Below are 19,580 nucleotides of genomic sequence, written 5' to 3'. Positions count from 1 at the left end.
AGCAATTACAGTACCTGAATAAAACAGCAAATTATCAGTGACTATCAAAACAACATATCACAGAAAATGATTTCCGAGAAATATTTCATAAATATTTATGTGATTTTATAATTATTTCTGTATACTAAGTCGGTTTTTTGAAACTGGATCAGTCGTAACAGTCTATAACGGATGAAGGCCGTGAAAAACTTCAGCCCGTACTGATCCACAAATTGTGAGAGAAATAAAAAACAACTATTTAAGAGTTCAGCTGGATTGGTGAGAGAGCAATCATTGGACATAAGCTCGAGATCAGTGCGTAGACGAGTAGTGGCAGCTGGTCTGGATGCCCGTAAGACATCAAAAAACCATTTATATCTGAAAAAATCAAAAAGGCTTTCGGAAACGATAATATTAAGTGGAATCAAGCTCAATGGAAAAAAACATTATTTCTGGGACGAGTCTACGTTTAATATTAAAGGCTCAGACGTGAAAAATTTTACGGTGAGAAGACCAAAAAATGAAGGACTCAAGCCGCAGTGTTGCAAAGGTACAGTGAAGCATGAGGGAGGGTCAAAAATGGTGTGGCGCTGTTTTTCTTTCTATGGACTTGCACCTATCCATAAAATAAAGGAAGTTGGGGATCGGTTTGTTTACAAAGATGTGTTGGACATCACGTTGTTCCCTTACGCTGAGTAAAATATTCGGCTGATTTAGGTGTTTCAGCATGACAATGATCCCAAACTTGTATCAAAACTTGTCAAATATTGGTTGCGGGAGTCAAAAATTGATGTTTTGTTATGGTCGGCACAATCACCTGACCTAAACTCCATAGAAAACCTTTGGAGTATCGTAGATAGGAAGATCAAACGAGATTCGGAAATAAATAAGCACAACATTTTCTAAAGAATTCGGGGTGCCTGGGAAAGCACACCCAAGGATCAAATTGAGCGTGTTATAGATTCAATGCCTCGCAGGTGTGCAGCTGCTATCAAAAATAATGGTTATGCTATCGACTACTAGCCAAAATTTAATTATTTTAAAATGAAAAATCAAAAGTTGCTTTAGTTTTGACCAAGCAAAAATTGGGTAATTTTAGTTTTCCACTCCATTTTTTTCGTTCAAAATTATTTTTGTATTTTTATTTTTAGTTTCTTAAAAGTGAATTAAACCCCTCATTTAAAACTGGAAAAATAATTACGATTTGTTTATTTTTGTAAAAGTTACAGGACATTTATTGTCTTTGCGATTTAAGTTGCTTTAGTTTTGGCCACCAGTGTACGTGTAAAACAAATGGAGCTTGAACTTAAATGTAAAAAACGAATAAAACAGTTATAGCTTTACGATGCAGGTCGTGATTGCACAATACATACACAGACGGACATGCCAAAAAGATCACCAAAATCTCGCTTCCTTTTGCATTTTGCATTAAATTTTTGCATTCAGTCTTGTTTGACATTTCCATCCAAAGTACAGAAATGTAGAATTTGATTTCAGAAGAACAACGGCAAAGCACTACTTTCAATATTAGGTAATATTAAGAGAAACATAATTCAATAATGAGACACTAAAATAATATAGTGTACGTCGGATAGAAAAGTAAAAGATTGAAAAAAAATCCTGGAAGAATTCAATTTGTATATGCAATGGGGCAAAGTCACCTATTTATACCCTACACCACATAGTGGTAAGGGTATTATGTATTTGTGAATTTCTTTGTAACAGGATCTTCATAGAATCACTTTCGAAGTCGAGTTATGCATGTCAGTCCGCCGGTCCGTCTGTTCATGTATTCTTGTGAACAATATGCAGGACGTATTTATTATTCGATTGAGATGAAATTTTCCAAACAATATTAGTTTGGCCCAAGGACGAACCCTATAGAAATTTGTGATAATCGGATCAGATTTAGATAAAGCTGCCACATATCTTCAACCAATTTCGCGTTAATTGTGCTCCAAATGACCAATATAAGTCCAAATGATCTGAATTTTAGCACATCTAACCGAATTCAGTCAAGAAGCAAGTACATCAAATTTGGTGAAGATCGGTTTATATATTGCTATAGCTCCCATATAAATGTTTTGTACGATTTGGTGCTTAAATTCTTCACATTCGTAATATGCATTCGACAACAATTATATTTGCTTCCAGATATCAGATACAGCCCTGAAATATCTCTGCCAAATTTTATTAAGATTGATTCAGATTTGGATATAGCTCGCATATATATCATCAGCCGATTTCGGGTTAATTGTGCACCAAAAAGCCAATATCAATCCAAATGGCCTGAAATGACCCTCACATTCGTAAAATGCATTCGACAACAATGATATTTGGTATCAGATATCAGATACAGCCCAGAAATATCTCTGCCAAATTTTATTAAGATCGATTCAAATTTGGATATAGCTCCAATATATATTTTCAACCGATTTTGGGTTAATTGTGCACCAAATTTCCAATATCTGTCCAAAAGTCCTGAAGTTTGGTACATCCGACAGAGTTCAGTCCAGAACAAGTCCATTAAATTTGGAGAAAAACGGTTCAGATATAGCTATAACTCCCATGTATATATATCCGATTTTGTGTTTAAGTCCCTCACATTCGTAATAACTATGATATTTGGTATCAGATATTTTTTAGAGCTCGAAAATACCTTTGCCAAATTTTATCGAGATCGGCTAAGATTTGGATATAGCTCCCATACATATCATTTATCCGATTTCAGTTTTTTGTGCATATAATGGCTAATATCGGTCCAAATGAAGTGAATTTCGGGACGTACGTTTCCATTTTGTGGAACTCGTCTCCGATGTATATTTTTTAATATAATCCTTCTCGAAGTAATATGATGCAGTCTATAACAATGTAATTTGGTATAAAAGATAAAAATGTATCCGTCAAATCTAGTGAAAATCGATTCAGAATTAGATATGCCTCCCATATATTAGTTTCCCCTGAAACCAAACCATAATTGCTCTAATAAATTCTTTTGTTACGGAGCTCTACAAAATGTGCATAGTAGTGTAGGGTATCATATAGTCGGCCCGCCCGACTTTTGACTTACCTTACTGATTTTAGTTGTATTTTATCTTAAAATTTAAAATATGTATGATTTGCCTTGGCAGAAATGTGCTTCAAAGCTGGGTTTTCAAAACAAATGAATGACTACTTTCTACAAATTTTAGATTTTGGACCGACAGATAGCTAAGCATTGTCAACTAATGGATTCATAAAGGGCATGACAATGGGACCGGAAGTTCGTATTAAAATTTCACAAGTTAGGAGGGACCATCATGAGTAAATTCAACCACATTTGAGGCTTAAATCACATTCAATAAAGCTGCAATATAGTCGAAAAGAACCGAGCTGAATTAGGGAAACTTTGGAATGAAATCAAATTTTGTTGAGTGTTTAGTCACTGTCACATTACTGGAAATAGTATTGCCAATGAGCTGATGTTAAGTGGTCGTACGATCTGGAACCAAATCCTTGTATTCGATATTGGAAAAATCTCGGTCGAAATTAGGTCTCTAAGGTAAGGCATTATTATCGAGTTATTATTTTATTAACATCGAATGAGAGAATTTTTCCCTGAAAACTACCATCAAAGCCTCCTCATAAAATTCCCAATCAGATTGAATTTCAACTCTTTATCAACTTTTTTTATATTCTACTTCTAACAAAGGTCTCCAATGTTAGTGTCTTAACCCCAACTTTTAACCACATAGTACTTGCCTTGACATCATTTCAATGTTGACTTCGCAAGTTTTCTTTATATAGGAAAAAATTAGAAGTTGGGACGCACATTCATATGCCAGTTTATAAAAAAATCCTTTGTTCTTCTAAGATGTAATTAGTTTACGGTACTAAGTATTTTTTATATGCTTTTTAAAAATTACGCATTCACAATGCACATGACCATGGAGCAAAGTTCAAATAAAATGTACATGTACATATGTATCCTAAGCGATTATGGAATTAACAATAATTGCATCTGTAATTAACGGCGTAAGAATGCGTAATTCAATTACAAAATCAATTATGAGATATTAAAGCTATTTATAAGTTTGATTTAAATCAATAAAATACTTTCTAATTACAAAGAAAAGTTGTTATGGTGGAATTTTTTCTAATAGAATGCCTGCTTAAATTGTTAAAGCTCACACAGCTTGATGATAGACCTTGAAATTCTCGACATACTTTTTCTTCTCTGGATTTACGTATTTATGAGGATTGCAAATGTGTAACTATTTTTGTGTAATTCCCCTCTTAATTGCATGTTACACTCAATTGCATTTAAATGCATTTCAATTTCATTTTCACTTTCACATACTTTCCGTCTCATTTCAGATTATCATCCGATTAAAATGTAATTTTTAATTACAAGTTCCCACTCACCTTTCTGTTGTGGGTTCCGCACAAATGAGCGGCTGTTTTAATTCTATCACCTGACCATTTTTCTCTTTCAATTCACCATTTTCCATGTAATATTGTACCAGTTCAGGTAATGTTGCAAACTTTTCACCTGAAAATAAAGGAAATATTGTCATTAGTTTACATGGTTGGGAAATTAAATGTACAATTACTTACCTCCATAGAGATCGAAAAAATCACCATTATTTTGTATTTTTATGTGTGTCACTTCTTGACCCCTTCGTACAGATAATGTAAATGCACCGGGATTTGAAGAGGATAAACGGGCCAAAAATGAGCCATCGAAACCTTGTTCCAACAGTAGTTTTTCAGCTTCGATGCCCGATATTGTGGGATGAAACCATCTGCAATGATAAGGAAGTTTACTTATAAGGAGATCTGAAATAGCAAGGGATCAGGGGAAAAAACTTTGAGCAACGCCCACATTTTTCACTACTAATAATCCTCGGGGTTAGTCTAAAACATTTCAGAATAGCCTAAAAGTGGAAATCATCTATGTAAACGTCTCCATATAAGGATTACTCCATTTCGTAACCTCCGAACGCAGCATTTCCATAGCTACAGGAAATCTCTCGGTCTAGAGTTCAGAGAAAATTTGCTTCAGAGGACTATCTAAACCTTCGGATGTGTGGATAGCAAAAAGAATTTTGCGAAATATCATCAATGCTTATCCTCACGCTTTATACCTGTAGTTATACCATCTGTTGCTTCTTTTATACCACAGATTCTAGATGGGGTCATACTAAACTCTCCTCTGAAGCTAAATACCTCGGTACTGTCCTCGACCACCAACTAAGCTGGAAGAGGATCATCGAGGAGCGAGCAAAGAGAGGCTTGATTGCACTCTATTCTTGCAAGAACTCCATAGGTAAAAGATGGGGCCTCAAACCACACATCATTAAATGGGTGTATGGGTCAATTGTTCGCCCCATCCTAACCTATGGAGCTCTAGTCTGATGGCATTCCATGAGTCGCATTGGCAAAGTTCAACGAACCGATTCCTCCTAATAATGGATGCATTCAAGAGCACACCTCAAGCTGTACTGGACACCCTACTGTGTTTAAGCCCACTAAGCGTATACGTAGGGGAAAAGGCAAATAGGTGTGCACCAGAGGGCTGCAACGAGTATGCAAAAATTCAAGCATACTCGGTTTCTTACATGATTTTTGTTGATGCAGTCGTTTAGTTTGATCTGAATGAAATGACCGTTTTCGCTTCTGATCGAATCGAACGCTCAGTTTGAATCACTTCACTCACAATCAAACATGAGCGTTTGAGACGGTTTGATGTGTTCAGCAGCATGAGTTGATCGAACACATGAATGTAAATGAGCAATCACAACCGTGATTGTCTTCTTTGAATCGAGTTCGCTCAGCGTCATTGTTTATTCAACCATTTAATCAAGTTGGGACAGTTAATTTTGACTTTTTTTGATATTTGAAATGGAGGAATATTGTGATAGTGCGACCGAAATTGTTGCAAGTAGAAACTACACAGGTGTAGGTAAACGAAAAGGTAGAAGTTTGTGAAAAATCTTGACCAATATTGTAAAATAAAAAAAGTATTTAAGCATTTTTAGTTTTCTAAATACCAATAATGTGTTTCTTTGTTAAAAAATTTAAATTAGTTTTTTTTTTTTCAAATAAGTTACTGAAGTCTAGCATACCAAAAACCCAAATAAAATTATAAATTGTATGCTTATTAAATATAATTTGTACCAATTTCTTTAATGGGGACATCTTTTAGTTATGACATCTGTACAAAATACTTTGTACATCCTTTTGTGTGCGGTTGAGGCGCTGGGAAAATCCAAAAATTAAAAATAAATATTTAAACATTATCAGTTTCCCAGCGGTCATAAAATACCACATGTGTACAATTCAGTGATCTTGTGCGCTGTCGCATATGGTAATGTGTAAAATAATAAAGTCCATGACCCACACACACACAATTATCGATGCGCCAGTAGGTAGCCAAGACCACTTGAATGAAGGGACAAACAGCTATGCAATGGTTTATTGTAAATCTAAAAATAGATAAGGACAATTGTGTGGCTGCGAATAGGTTAAGTTAGATCAGTTTTTGTAGCAGTTAAGAACAATATTTTTGAAAATAAAATCAGATTTAAATCAGCAACCCAAACGAGCGGTTGTGTTTTATTTCTCAGGAGTGAGATTTGGAACTGATCTCAACACAGAGTGGTTGGTTTCTCTTCTCACTTGACCAACATCCTTAGTAAAATTACAATCATGATTTCGCTCAAATTCGAACATTTGTGTTTTAATCAAATCAAATCACTCACTTAACTAGGATAAATAAAACCGATCAGACTCATCATAGATGATCGACCCGTTATGAACAATTCAACATAAGTTCGTAAACAAATAACTCATGTGAGCTGTTTGATTGCGATCACAAAACTTCGATCAATACATGTTTGATCACAACTTTTTCGTTTGGCTTGAGTGACTCGAATGAACATGTTGCATCTGACCGACTGATTGAGTTTGATTGTATTTCCACTGTGTGTGATCAAGCCTACTCAATCATACTCATTGCAGCCCTCTGGTGTGCACTTACCCCCAAAGAACTAAACCAATGGCGCTGACAATCCTTTGGACATTCTGCGATCCTAGGGCGTGTAAGGAATGTGGGGGAGGAAATCAACTCTAGTGATTATATCTCACCACGGTTGTGCTTTGACCCACCTGACATCCACATACCTGATAGAGACACCTGGACCCGTAACAATCCACTTTCTGCGTCTATAACGACGGTTCAACGGATGGAATGCGGGACGGGAGCTGGTGTCATATATAACACTTTTAATGTTCCGAATCCTACAAGCTTAGAAACGAGTATAGCGTATTCCAGGCGGAAATTTTTGCGATCAAAAAAGCCATAGACCTTTTGGTAACGATATACGTCGATAGTCAAGCGGCACTGAAAGCCCTAAACTCCTCTACTATGAAATCTATGGTTGTTTTGGACTGCAGGAGATCCTAGGAAAACGCTCGGTTACCATCAAACTTTGCTGGGTTCCTGGTCATTATAATATTCCAGGCAACGAGACTAAAGACGAATTGTGTGGGTATCATCACATAAATATATTTTAAAACCTCTAACACCATACTTGTTTATTGGTATTCTTCTTTTTTCAATTTCATATTAGGATAAACACAATGGACCAGCAGGTCTCCTAGTGGAGCGGTTACCAAAAAGGCAAGCGCACGTCCTTTAACCTAACCTATACCATCTGTGCGTAATGGTTAAATAGCTCTCCAACTTTAGGCAAAAAAGGTGATAGGAACTCAGTCACTTTTTAAGACGTAATGATGACTGAATTGAGGAAGTGTGCTGGATATTCCAACTCCGAGAGTGATAGTGCATCAGGACCCACCACAGTTTTCGATGGATTTTTTTTTTTGCAAATGATATCTTAGTAGTAATGTTAAAGCTTCCGGATGCGACTGAGAGCCCAGTATCCTCAATCTGTCACTAGCCATCCACATCCATGTAGACCGATTTAACTTTCAACCAGAATATGCGGTCCCATAGAACACTATTATTGTATTAAAGGCATGTCAACATAGACGGCGGATATGATAAAACAGCTAAATGTGCAGTCTAGGGACACATAATTCCCCAAGATTAAAGGAGCGAACTTCAACAGGGCGTTTAAGTAGTCTGCGTAAGCTGTCTACAATAAAGTGAGAAGGAGGCAAAATGTATTCAAGTAGCACCACTCGGGGTGCAATCAAGAAGAACTTGCTGACTTTTTATAAAGCGATATGTCGAAATGTGGTGTGACTTCGTTATTCGGTTGCTATATTGTCGGGTTCGAATGGCATACATGTCGAATGAAAATCCTATATCATCAAGGAATATGAAAATATACGCCACATGAACTGCGGAGATAAGATTGCAGCTAGATGTATAGGTTGAGGGAGATATAACTCAGACCATTCACTTCAACATCTTCCTTCTTTCCTCAAAATCAAAATCATCTACCCTAGAATGAAAACCATGGGTTTTGCTTCTGCTAACTGGATAAAGCGGTTCCTTTCAGCGTATGAATCTATTAAAAATAGTACCCATTTTTAAATAAATACAATTGGAATGAGGTCTTCAGCTTCCATACCCTATCAATTACAGCTATAGAATGTCGAGTGGCTAGACATGATGAATTAGTTTTGGTCCAACTTCATTCAACAAGGCGAAGGTCCAAATTCGAATATCTGATAACGCCCCAAATGTCTACACAGCTTGCATAACAGACCTGTTCACTAAATTCAATCTTTAATCCTCTACCCTAGAATAAAAACCATGGGTTTTGCGTCTGCTAACTGAATAAAGCGGTTCCTTTCAGCGTATGCATCTATTAAAAATAGTACCCATTTTTAAATAAATACAACATGAATGAGGTCCTCAGCTTCCATATCCTATCCATTACAGCTATAGAATGTCGAGTGCTTAGACATAAATTAGTTTTGGTCCAACTTTATTCAACAAGGTGAAGGTCCAAATTCGACTATCTGATAACGCCCTGTCAAGTATACACTTGGAAACCTTGTTGACCTCTTACGATGCGATAGGTCGGTCTGTGGTCAACTTGCGGCTCCAGTGTGGACTGCAAATACAATGGAAACACGTCCAGACCTGCCAGAATACTGTCCTGAAAACTGCGATAGGGTGCCTCCTTATGACACCAGTGGACCATCTAGATGAGGAGGCGAAAGTCCTTCCCTTAGCCAGCATAGTCATATGCTTTCGTTGCAGTACCTGCTTGGGTGTTATCGTGGGAGTCATCCCAACCTTTAATTTGGGGATACAAGTCCATCACCCAGGCGTGTCAGCAAGGACATACATGATCTAGAGAGGGGGGGGGCGTCAACGCTATAAGGGAGGAAACAATAATTGAAGTGCTAGAATCAAAAGAACAATGGATAATGACCAAGATATAATGACGGAGAAAAATCTATACGAGAGAAGACAACAAGCGAACCCCTAATCATAGTATGAAAAATGTGGATGGGAGAGTAGATAAAATATGAAGGCATAGACCAGACAATGAACTGTACCCCGAAGTAATGTGAACACGGTACCGGGGTATTGGTTCCTGTATAGGACCACTATTATTAGCATGTTACCATTACGTCTAAAAAAACGCTATAAGAGAGAACCTCTATATCAAGAAGCCTATCAGGCAGGTCTCAGTGGCATTCATACTGATGCAGTCGCAGATGCTATCAGCAATTACTGGATGTCGTCCTCGTAGTCCGCCCCCCATTTTGGCGCAATTACATACAGGATGGTGCAGTCGTCTCAATTCGTATTGTGCACGAATTGACGAAGATGTGCGTGACGTCTGCCCGGCGCGTGTTACAGGCCCTTACAATACTGTGCACCTCTTTACTCCCGAAGATCTCTGGTTAAAGCCCATTATTACTAGTCGAATTTTTAAACCTGGAGCACGAACCAGATTAGCAGAATCCAAGAATCTGCATGTATTACTGCTACAACAAGAACAACAACTGTGAGCCATTCTTTGCTGTTTAAGCAGTCATTTAATTCCCTGCAAATTTTAATGTGGTAAAGCCTTACTAAGTCGCTTTTTTTGAAACGATTAATTTAAAGCCTTATCCAGTACTTTTATTCACCTTAAATGAATATTAAAGTTATCGAAATAAATTCTACTGCCGAATTTCTTATAACACAACAATGAGTTAATGTACCGATTCCAACAACTACAAAAATTATAAAAAAATAACATATCCATAAAGAAATCAAATTAAAAAATAATTTTTTAGGATCAAATAAAGTTTTGTTTAAAAACCAAACTCTTGTTGGACCGCTCTTTACATAAAAGCCAAAAATAGAAACTTCTTTTGGTTAATGAATAACGTCGCCGTGTAAATCATATTTTAAATAATGGTTCAACAACATAATAGAAAATAAATCAGCGATTTGGAAACCGTTTTATATTAAATACCTACAAAAAAAAATACATTTGTATGTGTGGATATAACAGAAATACGACGTTCTTTATTTTTTGACAAATAAAATTATTAATCGCTTTAGAAATCATTAGCGTTTTAAACGTTGCTATTGTTTTTCTTTTTTTTTGTGCTTTTGTATTATATTAGAAACGTTTTATGTTGACAATTTTGCAACGGCAATATGAGATGGCGACCTTTTTAGATTCTTAACCTTATTTCTCAAAAACCGCAACAAATACACAGTTGCCAAGAACTGACATGAACAATCGTTGCAATACATTGCAAATCATGAAAGTAATTACAATTGTTTTAAGTTGTTACTAGATAAGCCGAAGCTTCAAAGTATTAAAAACATAAACTTTCTGAACAAAGTTCTATAAATATTTTAATTTGTCGAAAAAGAGGAGAAATTTAAAATCTTAAAAATTCCGGAGGTAGCCGTTATATTAGGGTCTATACGACGACGTGGACCTGCATCATCAAAATACCAAATATCGGGAGATACCGTTGAATAATGTCGCTAAAATCATCAAAATACCGAATATAGGAAGGTGCCGCTATATGGGGGCTATACGAAGACGTGGACCTGCACAGGCTGTAGTATCCATTACGAACTTCAAATACCAAATTCGAAACAATTCCGGTGAATAATGTATCTAAAATCCTCAAAATACATAATATCGGGAGGTACCGTTATGTGGGGGCTATATGAAAACGTGGACCTGCACTGAATTTTCTGTCACAGGCTTTAGTATTCATTACGAACATCAAATACCAAATTTGAAAGAATTCCGGTGAATAATGGCGCTAAAATCATCAAAATAAACAATATCTGGAGGTACCGTTATATGGCGGCTATGCGAAGACGTGGACTTGCGCAGACAATTTGCTGTCATACGCTGTAGCATCCATTACGAACTTTAACAACTAATTTTGAAACAATTCCGGTGAAGAATATCGTTAAAATATCATACGAAGACGTGGACCTGGACAGACAATTTTGTGTCTTAGACTGTAATATCCATTACGAACTTCAAATACCAAATTCGAAACAATTCCGGTGAATAATGTCGCTAAAATCATCAAAATACTGAATATTGGGAGGTATCGTTAAATGGGGGTACCAAAACGTGGACCATTTTCAATACCAAAAATCCTGCAGACATAATATACATTTAAGTAAAATTTTATCAATCTACTTCAATTCGTTCGGAAGCTGGAGTGATTTTTACAGACGGACAGACGGATAGACGAACGGACATCGACATAGAATTTTATGCTGATCTAGAATATATATACTTTGTGGGGTCTACAATGTATATTTCGAGGTGTTACAAACGGAATGACAAACTTAATATACCTATGGTGGAGGGTATAAAAATGTGATGGGACATTGATATGAATTCTATTTAAAAACTTGAATGTTCACATTTATCTCCTTGCTATCAGAAGGTTGGAAAAACTTTGTTGGATGTGACTTATATATAAATCCAGTGGATATTGTGGTGACTTAAGTGAGATCCGTAACCACTTGTCATTGTTACACTCCATGTAATTGTATTGTGATACTTTCTGCTCGTGACGATGTGGCAACATATGGCACTTGTCACTACAGCATCTTTGTTTTGGTTTCATTCGTACATTTCAATCAAAGCAACCGGTCACCATTTTCAATTCGATCCTTTTTGCATTATCGTAGATTAAGTTATTTATAATAAAGTATCATTATCATTATAACGTAAAGATCGTGCATTATTTATTCATCAGTCTCAGCAAGACACAACAGTTTGGCGACGAGCGTAAAAAGTGGAATATTATTTTGGAAAACTAATATTCTGCATATTTTTTTTCTATTAAAGCAAGTGCAAGCTTTTAACAACAACACAAATATAACAAAATGGATGCATCTCAATTTGCCGCGTTTATGGATATGCAAAAGGCGTTGTTTAGCCAAATATCGAAGATGACTGTGGGTGCTCCTACTTCAAGTGCAGCGCAAGGCAGCAGCAACACCAGCATCAACACGACATTGGTACCAAACTTCGATCATTTTGATCCGGCAAAGGAAATGTATACCAATTATATAGAGAGGTTTAACAACTACATTGCAATGAAGGGCGTCAGTGCTAATAAGGAGTACTGTACAAAGTTGCTTCTTAACTCTATTGGTGCGAAGTACTTTAACATGGTGACGGCGTTGGCAGCGCCCAGAGCAGCGGCAGATCTGCAATACGATGAATTGCTAACCATTTTGCAAAATCATTTAGCACCGAAAAAGAATGTGTTGGTGGCACAACACAAATTTTTATCAAAATATCAGATGCAAGGGCAATCAGTGGCAGATTTTGTGGCTGCACTCCGTACTGATATTAATTCGTGCGAATTTGTTTCACCGTGCAAATGTGGAGCGTCCATAGCCGATGTGTTTTTGAGGGCACAATTTATTCGAGGCCTTTGTGACAATACTGTACGCGAACAACTTCTTCAATCCAGTACGGCGAAAATTGATGAAATTGTTGGGAAGGCATTGGCTCTAGAGGCTGCGAAGATGGACGCCAGAGAATTGTCCCAAGCAACGGCAAATTCTTCAAATTCGACGGATATAAATAAAATTTTTAATAAAAGCCCATCGAAAAATTTCAAATCTCGTCAGGGGCAACAGAAGCGTAAAGTCAATTACGAGCAATTAGGTATTGCCGGTCTATGTTTACGCTGCGGCAAAAACAATCATTTTGCGAAGGAGTGTCGCTCTAACAAAAATCTTAAATGTAACTTGTGTGCCAAGCAAGGGCATGTAGCAAAAGTCTGCATTGCTTCACTTTTGGCGGATGGTCCTAATGCCGGACGACGGGGTAAACCCAGTACGAGGGAGGCGTCCACGAATCAAGTACGTGATGATTCGTACGGTATTTATAAAATCGTGGATGTGTACCGTAACGATTACGCAAATGCCAATGCTGAGCGTTACTATGCGAATATCTTCATAGAAGGTAGAGTGGTATCTTTTGAAGTAGATTCTGGCTCTGGATACTCATTTTTGCCTAGGAGTGAATTTGGGAAATTAAAATTGTCTAACCAATTAACCGCCACAAACATCGTTTTCCGATCATACACCCAAGATAAATTCGTACCAGATGGGAAAGTCCGAGTAAATATAAAATACAAAAACGTTTCATTCATCGATGATCTCTACGTTGTCCCAGACGGGTGTTCGGCGTTAATTGGTCGTACATGGATACGTCGTCTAGGAATTAATCTAAACGAGCTAGACGAACATAAGTCGAACAACATGGTTACCAATTCCATCGGTGAGTCGAGCGACATTCAAGAATACATTTCCGAATTTTCAGCTGTATTTCAACAAAAGATTGGCTGCATCCCTAGCCATAAAGTTTCACTTCAATTGCGTGAAGATGCCACACCAACCTATACAAAAGAGCGTCAAATTCCATACGCCTTAACCGAGCGTGTTAACAAGGAGCTGGAAGAGTTGGAGAAGGCTGGCATAATCACCAAGGTTGCCAATAGTGACTGGGGGTCACCACTGGTGGTCATCCCTAAAGCTGACGGTGGAGTGCGCCTTTGCGTTGACTACAAGGTGGGAGTCAACCAGCGACTTGTGAATGCTCATTACCCCATTCGGAAAATAGATGCAATTTTCAATAGTCTCAGGGACTCTAAACATTTTTGTCGGCTTGATTTATACAAAGCCTATTTACATGTGCAAGTGGACCAAAAGTCAAGCGAAATTCAAACCATTTCGACCCACAAAGGGACTTTTCGAATGAATCGTCTGTCCTTCGGCATTAAAACTGCCCCGGCGGAATTTAATAGGATTATAGATCAAATTTTACGGGAAGTGCCCAAAACAGAATCCTATTTTGACGACATCGTGGTACATGGCGAGACTTTGAGTGAGTGCAAAGCAAACTTAAAATTATGTTTAGCCCAGTTGCAGAAGTACGATCTGCACCTTAATATGGCAAAATGCAAATTTTTTGACAATCAAATGGAGTTTTTGGGTCACGTAATACGGCACAACAAGGTCCAAAAGTCACCTTCAAAAGTACAAGCCATATTACAAATGCCCCAACCAGAAAGTGTAGAAGATGTTCGCCGTTTTTTGGGTATGGTAACATATTACGCAAGATTCATACCGAATTCGTCTACAATTACCACCCCGTTGCGCAATTTACTGCTCAAAAACGCTATTTTTAAATGGACATCGGAATGCCAAAAGTCTTTCGATGCTTTGAAAAGAGAAATTTCCAGCGATCGCGTATTGATGCCGTATAATCCCGATTTGCCGGTACAGCTTGCGTGCGACGCTAGTCCCACCGGGATAGCTGGTGTTTTGTCGCACATTATTGACGGCCAAGAAAGACCGATAGCGTTTGCCTCAAGGTCTCTTACTCCAGCAGAGCAAAATTATTCGCAATTAGATAGGGAAGCCCTAGCAATTGTGTATGCGGTTCAACATTTTCACGAGTACATATTTGGCCGAATTTTTAAGCTTATAACGGATAATAAGCCGTTATCAAGAATTTTTCACCAAAATTCGAAATTGCCCCTAATGACGTCATCTCGACTTCAACGATACGCCGCTTTCCTCACTGGATATAATTACGAAGTCAGTACGAAAAAGGGCGAGGAAAATGTCAATGCCGATTGTCTCTCCAGGGCCCCAATTAAATCAGGGATTGGCACTACAAATTTAATTGATCAAGAAGTACATTCAATTTGCGGGTCAACAATACATCAAATTACTTCAATAAAATTAAATTTCAAATCACTTCGAGACGCAACAAAGAATGACGCAATGCTTTCCAAAATTTTGTTCGATTTACGTAACTCAAATGTGGTCGGTTCGGAGTACACCATCGATGCCGGCATATTGTTCAAAGGGGAAAGGGTCATTGTACCAACTTCACTTCAAGAGGCAGTCTTAGAAGAGTTACACTATACTCATATAGGTATAACCAAGATGAAGCAATTGGCGAGACGTTATGTGTTTTGGTCATCAATTGATAAAGATATTGAACAATTTGTACGTTCCTGTTCTGCGTGTGCCTTGGTAAAGAAAAATCCTCCGAAAGCAGTTCTCCATCCTTGGGAGGAGCCGGATGGAAATTGGCAACGTATTCATATTGATTACGCGGGGCCATATCAGGGATATCAATTTCTTGTTGTCGTCGACGCAAAATCAAAGTGGGCAGAAGTGGGGGTGTGCTCCTCTGCGCCAACATCAACGTCAACAATCGAAATGTTAAACAACATTTTTGCACGCAATGGATACCCTGATGTTCTTGTCTCTGACAATGCAACGATTTTTAAAAGTGAAGAGTTTCAAAATTTCTGCACTAATTCCGGTATCTTCCAGAAATACATTGCACCTGGCCACCCTGCCACAAATGGTCTAGCTGAACGAAATGTTCAAACACTCAAGCAGCGTCTAGCAGCCATGGCAGAGGATCCTTCTCCGATATCTAAAAAAGTAAGAGAAATTTTATTTAAATATCGAGCTACACCTCTTCGAAATGGTAAATCCCCATCAGAAATGTACCTGGGTAGACAAATCCGAATCCGATTGGATGCCTTGAAGCCATCAAAATTAACTCAGTCATCTACGCCACAATGTCCAGTTAGGAAACTGAGTGAGGGAGACCGAGTTCAAGTCCGATACTATACGCCAAACAAACCTGTATGGAAATTCGGAATTATTTCTAAAAAGCTTGGTAACCTTCATTATCTGGTAAAACTCGACAATGGTTATGTCTTCAAGCGCCACATAGACCAACTCCGTTTCACAAATGTAAAACTGCCTTATTCTCTAGATACTGAGCAGACTGCGTCGGTCCCAGATTTTAGTTCAGGGAATGGCGAACAGTCTCATCAGCCTCTAATTATGGCACCCTACATTCCACTGAGTACACATGTTAATGATCCAGAAGTTCCCGGTACTTCCACAACACCAACTGCAGCCGGAACCGAAGCACCAGTTGGAACGCCATCAGCCTCTACCCAAAACGCTGATGCTGAGTCCACACCAAGTCGTCGTACCTCTGCAAGGCAACGGAGACAACCCCAGTATTTAAGCGATTATGTTCGCCATTAGCATTAATCGTAGTAATCATATATGTCCTTGTTTTAGTGGGGGAGAATTGTGGTGACTTAAGTGAGATCCGTAACCACTTGTCATTGTTACACTCCATGTAATTGTATTGTGATACTTTCTGCTCGTGACGATGTGGCAACATATGGCACTTGTCACTACAGCATCTTTGTTTTGGTTTCATTCGTACATTTCAATCAAAGCAACCGGTCACCATTTTCAATTCGATCCTTTTTGCATTATCGTAGATTAAGTTATTTATAATAAAGTATCATTATCATTATAACGTAAAGATCGTGCATTATTTATTCATCAGTCTCAGCAAGACACAACAGATATTATTTGACGTATACGATATGGAATTGACATTTGAGGTCCATTGGATTTCGTAAATCGAAAAGTGCCACACTTACAAAGGACAAATGCTTGTAAACCCCACCATTTAGGTGTTGGGGAACAACTCTTGTTTAGTAAAAACACTTCGATTTTTTCAAAATTTTTCTCAGAGGTAGGTATTTTTATCCTGATTCCGGGTAACCATTTTTTTCTTGGGGGACGGACCCGGGACCCCAGATTTTTGACTCGAAAATTCGGGTTCAAGACCCGGCCTGGACACGGACCCTATTACCCGATATATACAATATAGGTATCGTTGGATAGCTTATCCAACAAGTGGTCACATGATGGGGTAAGTGGTCAAGGTTCGGAAGTTATAATCAAATTATCGATTTTTTGGACCCGGATTTTTTATAAAAGCCATACTCGTATAATACCATATCACTGGAAATTTTTCGAAAAAAGTGAAGAGTTCTTACTAAACTAGAGTTAAGCCGGTGTTGGTGTAAGGCGGGCATTATATTAATTCAATCCAATTCTTGAAATCACAAAAAACGTAAAAATACATAGAAATTCGTCCACATTGACAGCACTGTTAAAGAATAAAATCAAAACAACAACAAAGTCTCTCACACAAATATTGTTCATTTAAAAAGGGGGAGGTGGGGGTGGATTGCAGCGTCATCAACAAGAAACGAAAAATACACACGACGATTTGTATACGAATTCCCAAAAACAACAAAACAATAATGACAAGAGCAGCGCAGCGGCGGCAGCACCGAAAAAACGACAACAACAAAAGACAATAGATAGCAAAGGACAAATTGGTTGGTTATGGCTGGTGCAAGATAAGGAATTTAGTTAGCAACATCCTTATAGTATTTCAAACAAAAAAGCAAGCAACATATGGATTGTGTTTCGCCTTCAGTTGGTCCATCCATCGTCTGTTCTAATCAGATATCTTCTTTGCAAAACGACAGCCACCAAAGAGAATCAAAACGCAAAACATAAGGGCGTGGGGAAAAACTTTCAAAGGTATTTTTCTTTAGAATTTTCCCAGATCTTTTCATTTCGGAAATGTTGATTTACATCAGCCTATCTTTAATTCCGTAACGGGGAGTATCTAATATTGCACACACATTATTTTTGCAAAGATTTTTTTCTTTGCAGTGTCGATCTTTTTTGCATTACAACAAATTTTATTTGGGGTCTGTAGCCAGCCCCAACATTTCATGGGAAACTCTCTCGGACAGTTTTCATTCTTCTTTTTTACACACACATAATAGCTTCTAACTTTCTCTTTAGACTTTTTATTACCTTCGCGATGACATTTTCTTCGTTGTATTAAATAAAAAAACAATCCGTTAAGCGTTATTTATTTTTAATAATTTATTAAACAAAAACGAAAATTCTCAACACTTGTCGCAGCAGAGTTCCGAGCCATACTATCGCTATCGGCATCGGGCGAACGACGTCAACACGTCATCGGCGTTATTAATGAGAGATGAATGAAGTGAAGATATCAATGCAAGGTGATTTACATATGAACCAATTTTAGAGAAAATTTGAATAACGGTCATTAAAGCGCCTGTCTTGAATTGGGGAAATAAATTAATACGAAACATCAAGGCATAAATGGAAATACATAATGCCAAATGTCAGTAGACAGGGTAAGATGAAATAAGTGCAACCAACTTCAAACCATGGTACAATAAATAGGTAAGGTAGAGCTACCACCTGATTGCAATTTTTCTCTGAGTGTGCCCGACTCTTCCAATTTTATGTATGTATTTATTGTTTTGAAAAATAAAAACAAAATATTTTTAAAATCAATGATTGGAAAAAACGTAGATTGTGGTGCGCGCTTTGAAGATATTTACCAGTTGAAATAAATCGTCCACAACTTCGAAGTGAACCAACACGTTTGAAATAATCGACACGAAAAAATTATTAAAACAACTACAGAGACACCTACATTTAATCACGACATTTACTGTATTTCTATTAAAACAAAGATGTCACTATGTAACTTATGAAAGTTATATGGTCACATATCCTTAAATTCATACAGTGACATCTATATTACATAATTATTATATACATAATTATCAACTATAGTTGGCGCTATAAAATAAATTTATAAAATAACCCTTAGCAAACAGGTGGCGTAAGTAGTCGTATTTTGTCGGTGTATAGGGATGTTGCGTATAAACGAATATATGTGAAGTACGAAAACATCTGATTACAAGGATATTGTCAAAGAATACACATTTTTTACATGCCTATGTATTGTGTAGAATCATGACGGAATTAATCGTGTAGTCTGATTTGCCAAATCGGTAATGGCAACCTTATTTCATATAGGAACTCATGCTACAATAAGGAGCATGGTAGAATCAAGAAGGTAAAGTCATGCAATCATATGTTTACAATTTTTTTTTTTTAAATTATTCATTCGACAACAACTCATTGTCAAAATTTGTATTTATAAATCCATTGTCCATACACAAATCAGAGAAGGGAACCTGTTTTTATGTAGTGAAATGTGACAAGGTGAATTACAGAAAATGCATAGATGGGAATGCATTTTTTAAATGACTTCACCTTCTTAATTTTACCATGATAAGTTGTTTTAATTTATTCAATATTTTTCCTCATTGATTTTAAACAGTTAAACAGTGCGAAAAATGACTAAAATGCCTGGATTTTCTTT

General features: G+C 37.3%; 1 protein-coding gene across 1 annotated transcript in view; it reads right to left on the bottom strand.

Moving 5' to 3' along the window:
- LOC101887567 (tyrosine-protein phosphatase corkscrew) overlaps window positions 1-18,325 on the bottom strand; it is a 152,231-nt gene extending 133,906 nt beyond the window's left edge. Inside the window, exons 1-3 of the mRNA XM_005180426.4 lie at window positions 18,185-18,325; window positions 4,576-4,763; window positions 4,384-4,510 (exon numbers count right to left, since the gene is read on the bottom strand). Of these exons, the coding sequence (XP_005180483.1) occupies window positions 4,384-4,510; window positions 4,576-4,763; window positions 18,185-18,198 (329 nt within the window). The 5' untranslated portion in view covers window positions 18,199-18,325. The remainder of the gene's footprint in view (window positions 1-4,383; window positions 4,511-4,575; window positions 4,764-18,184) is intronic.
- Window positions 18,326-19,580: the final 1,255 nt, after the last annotated feature.

The sequence above is a fragment of the Musca domestica genome, unplaced genomic scaffold, assembly GCF_030504385.1.
Source record: "Musca domestica strain aabys unplaced genomic scaffold, Musca_domestica.polishedcontigs.V.1.1 13, whole genome shotgun sequence".
NCBI classification, from domain to species: Eukaryota; Metazoa; Arthropoda; class Insecta; order Diptera; family Muscidae; genus Musca; species Musca domestica.
The sequence above is the reverse complement of the archived record's forward strand: the minus strand, read 5'-3'. Positions and strand labels throughout refer to the sequence as shown.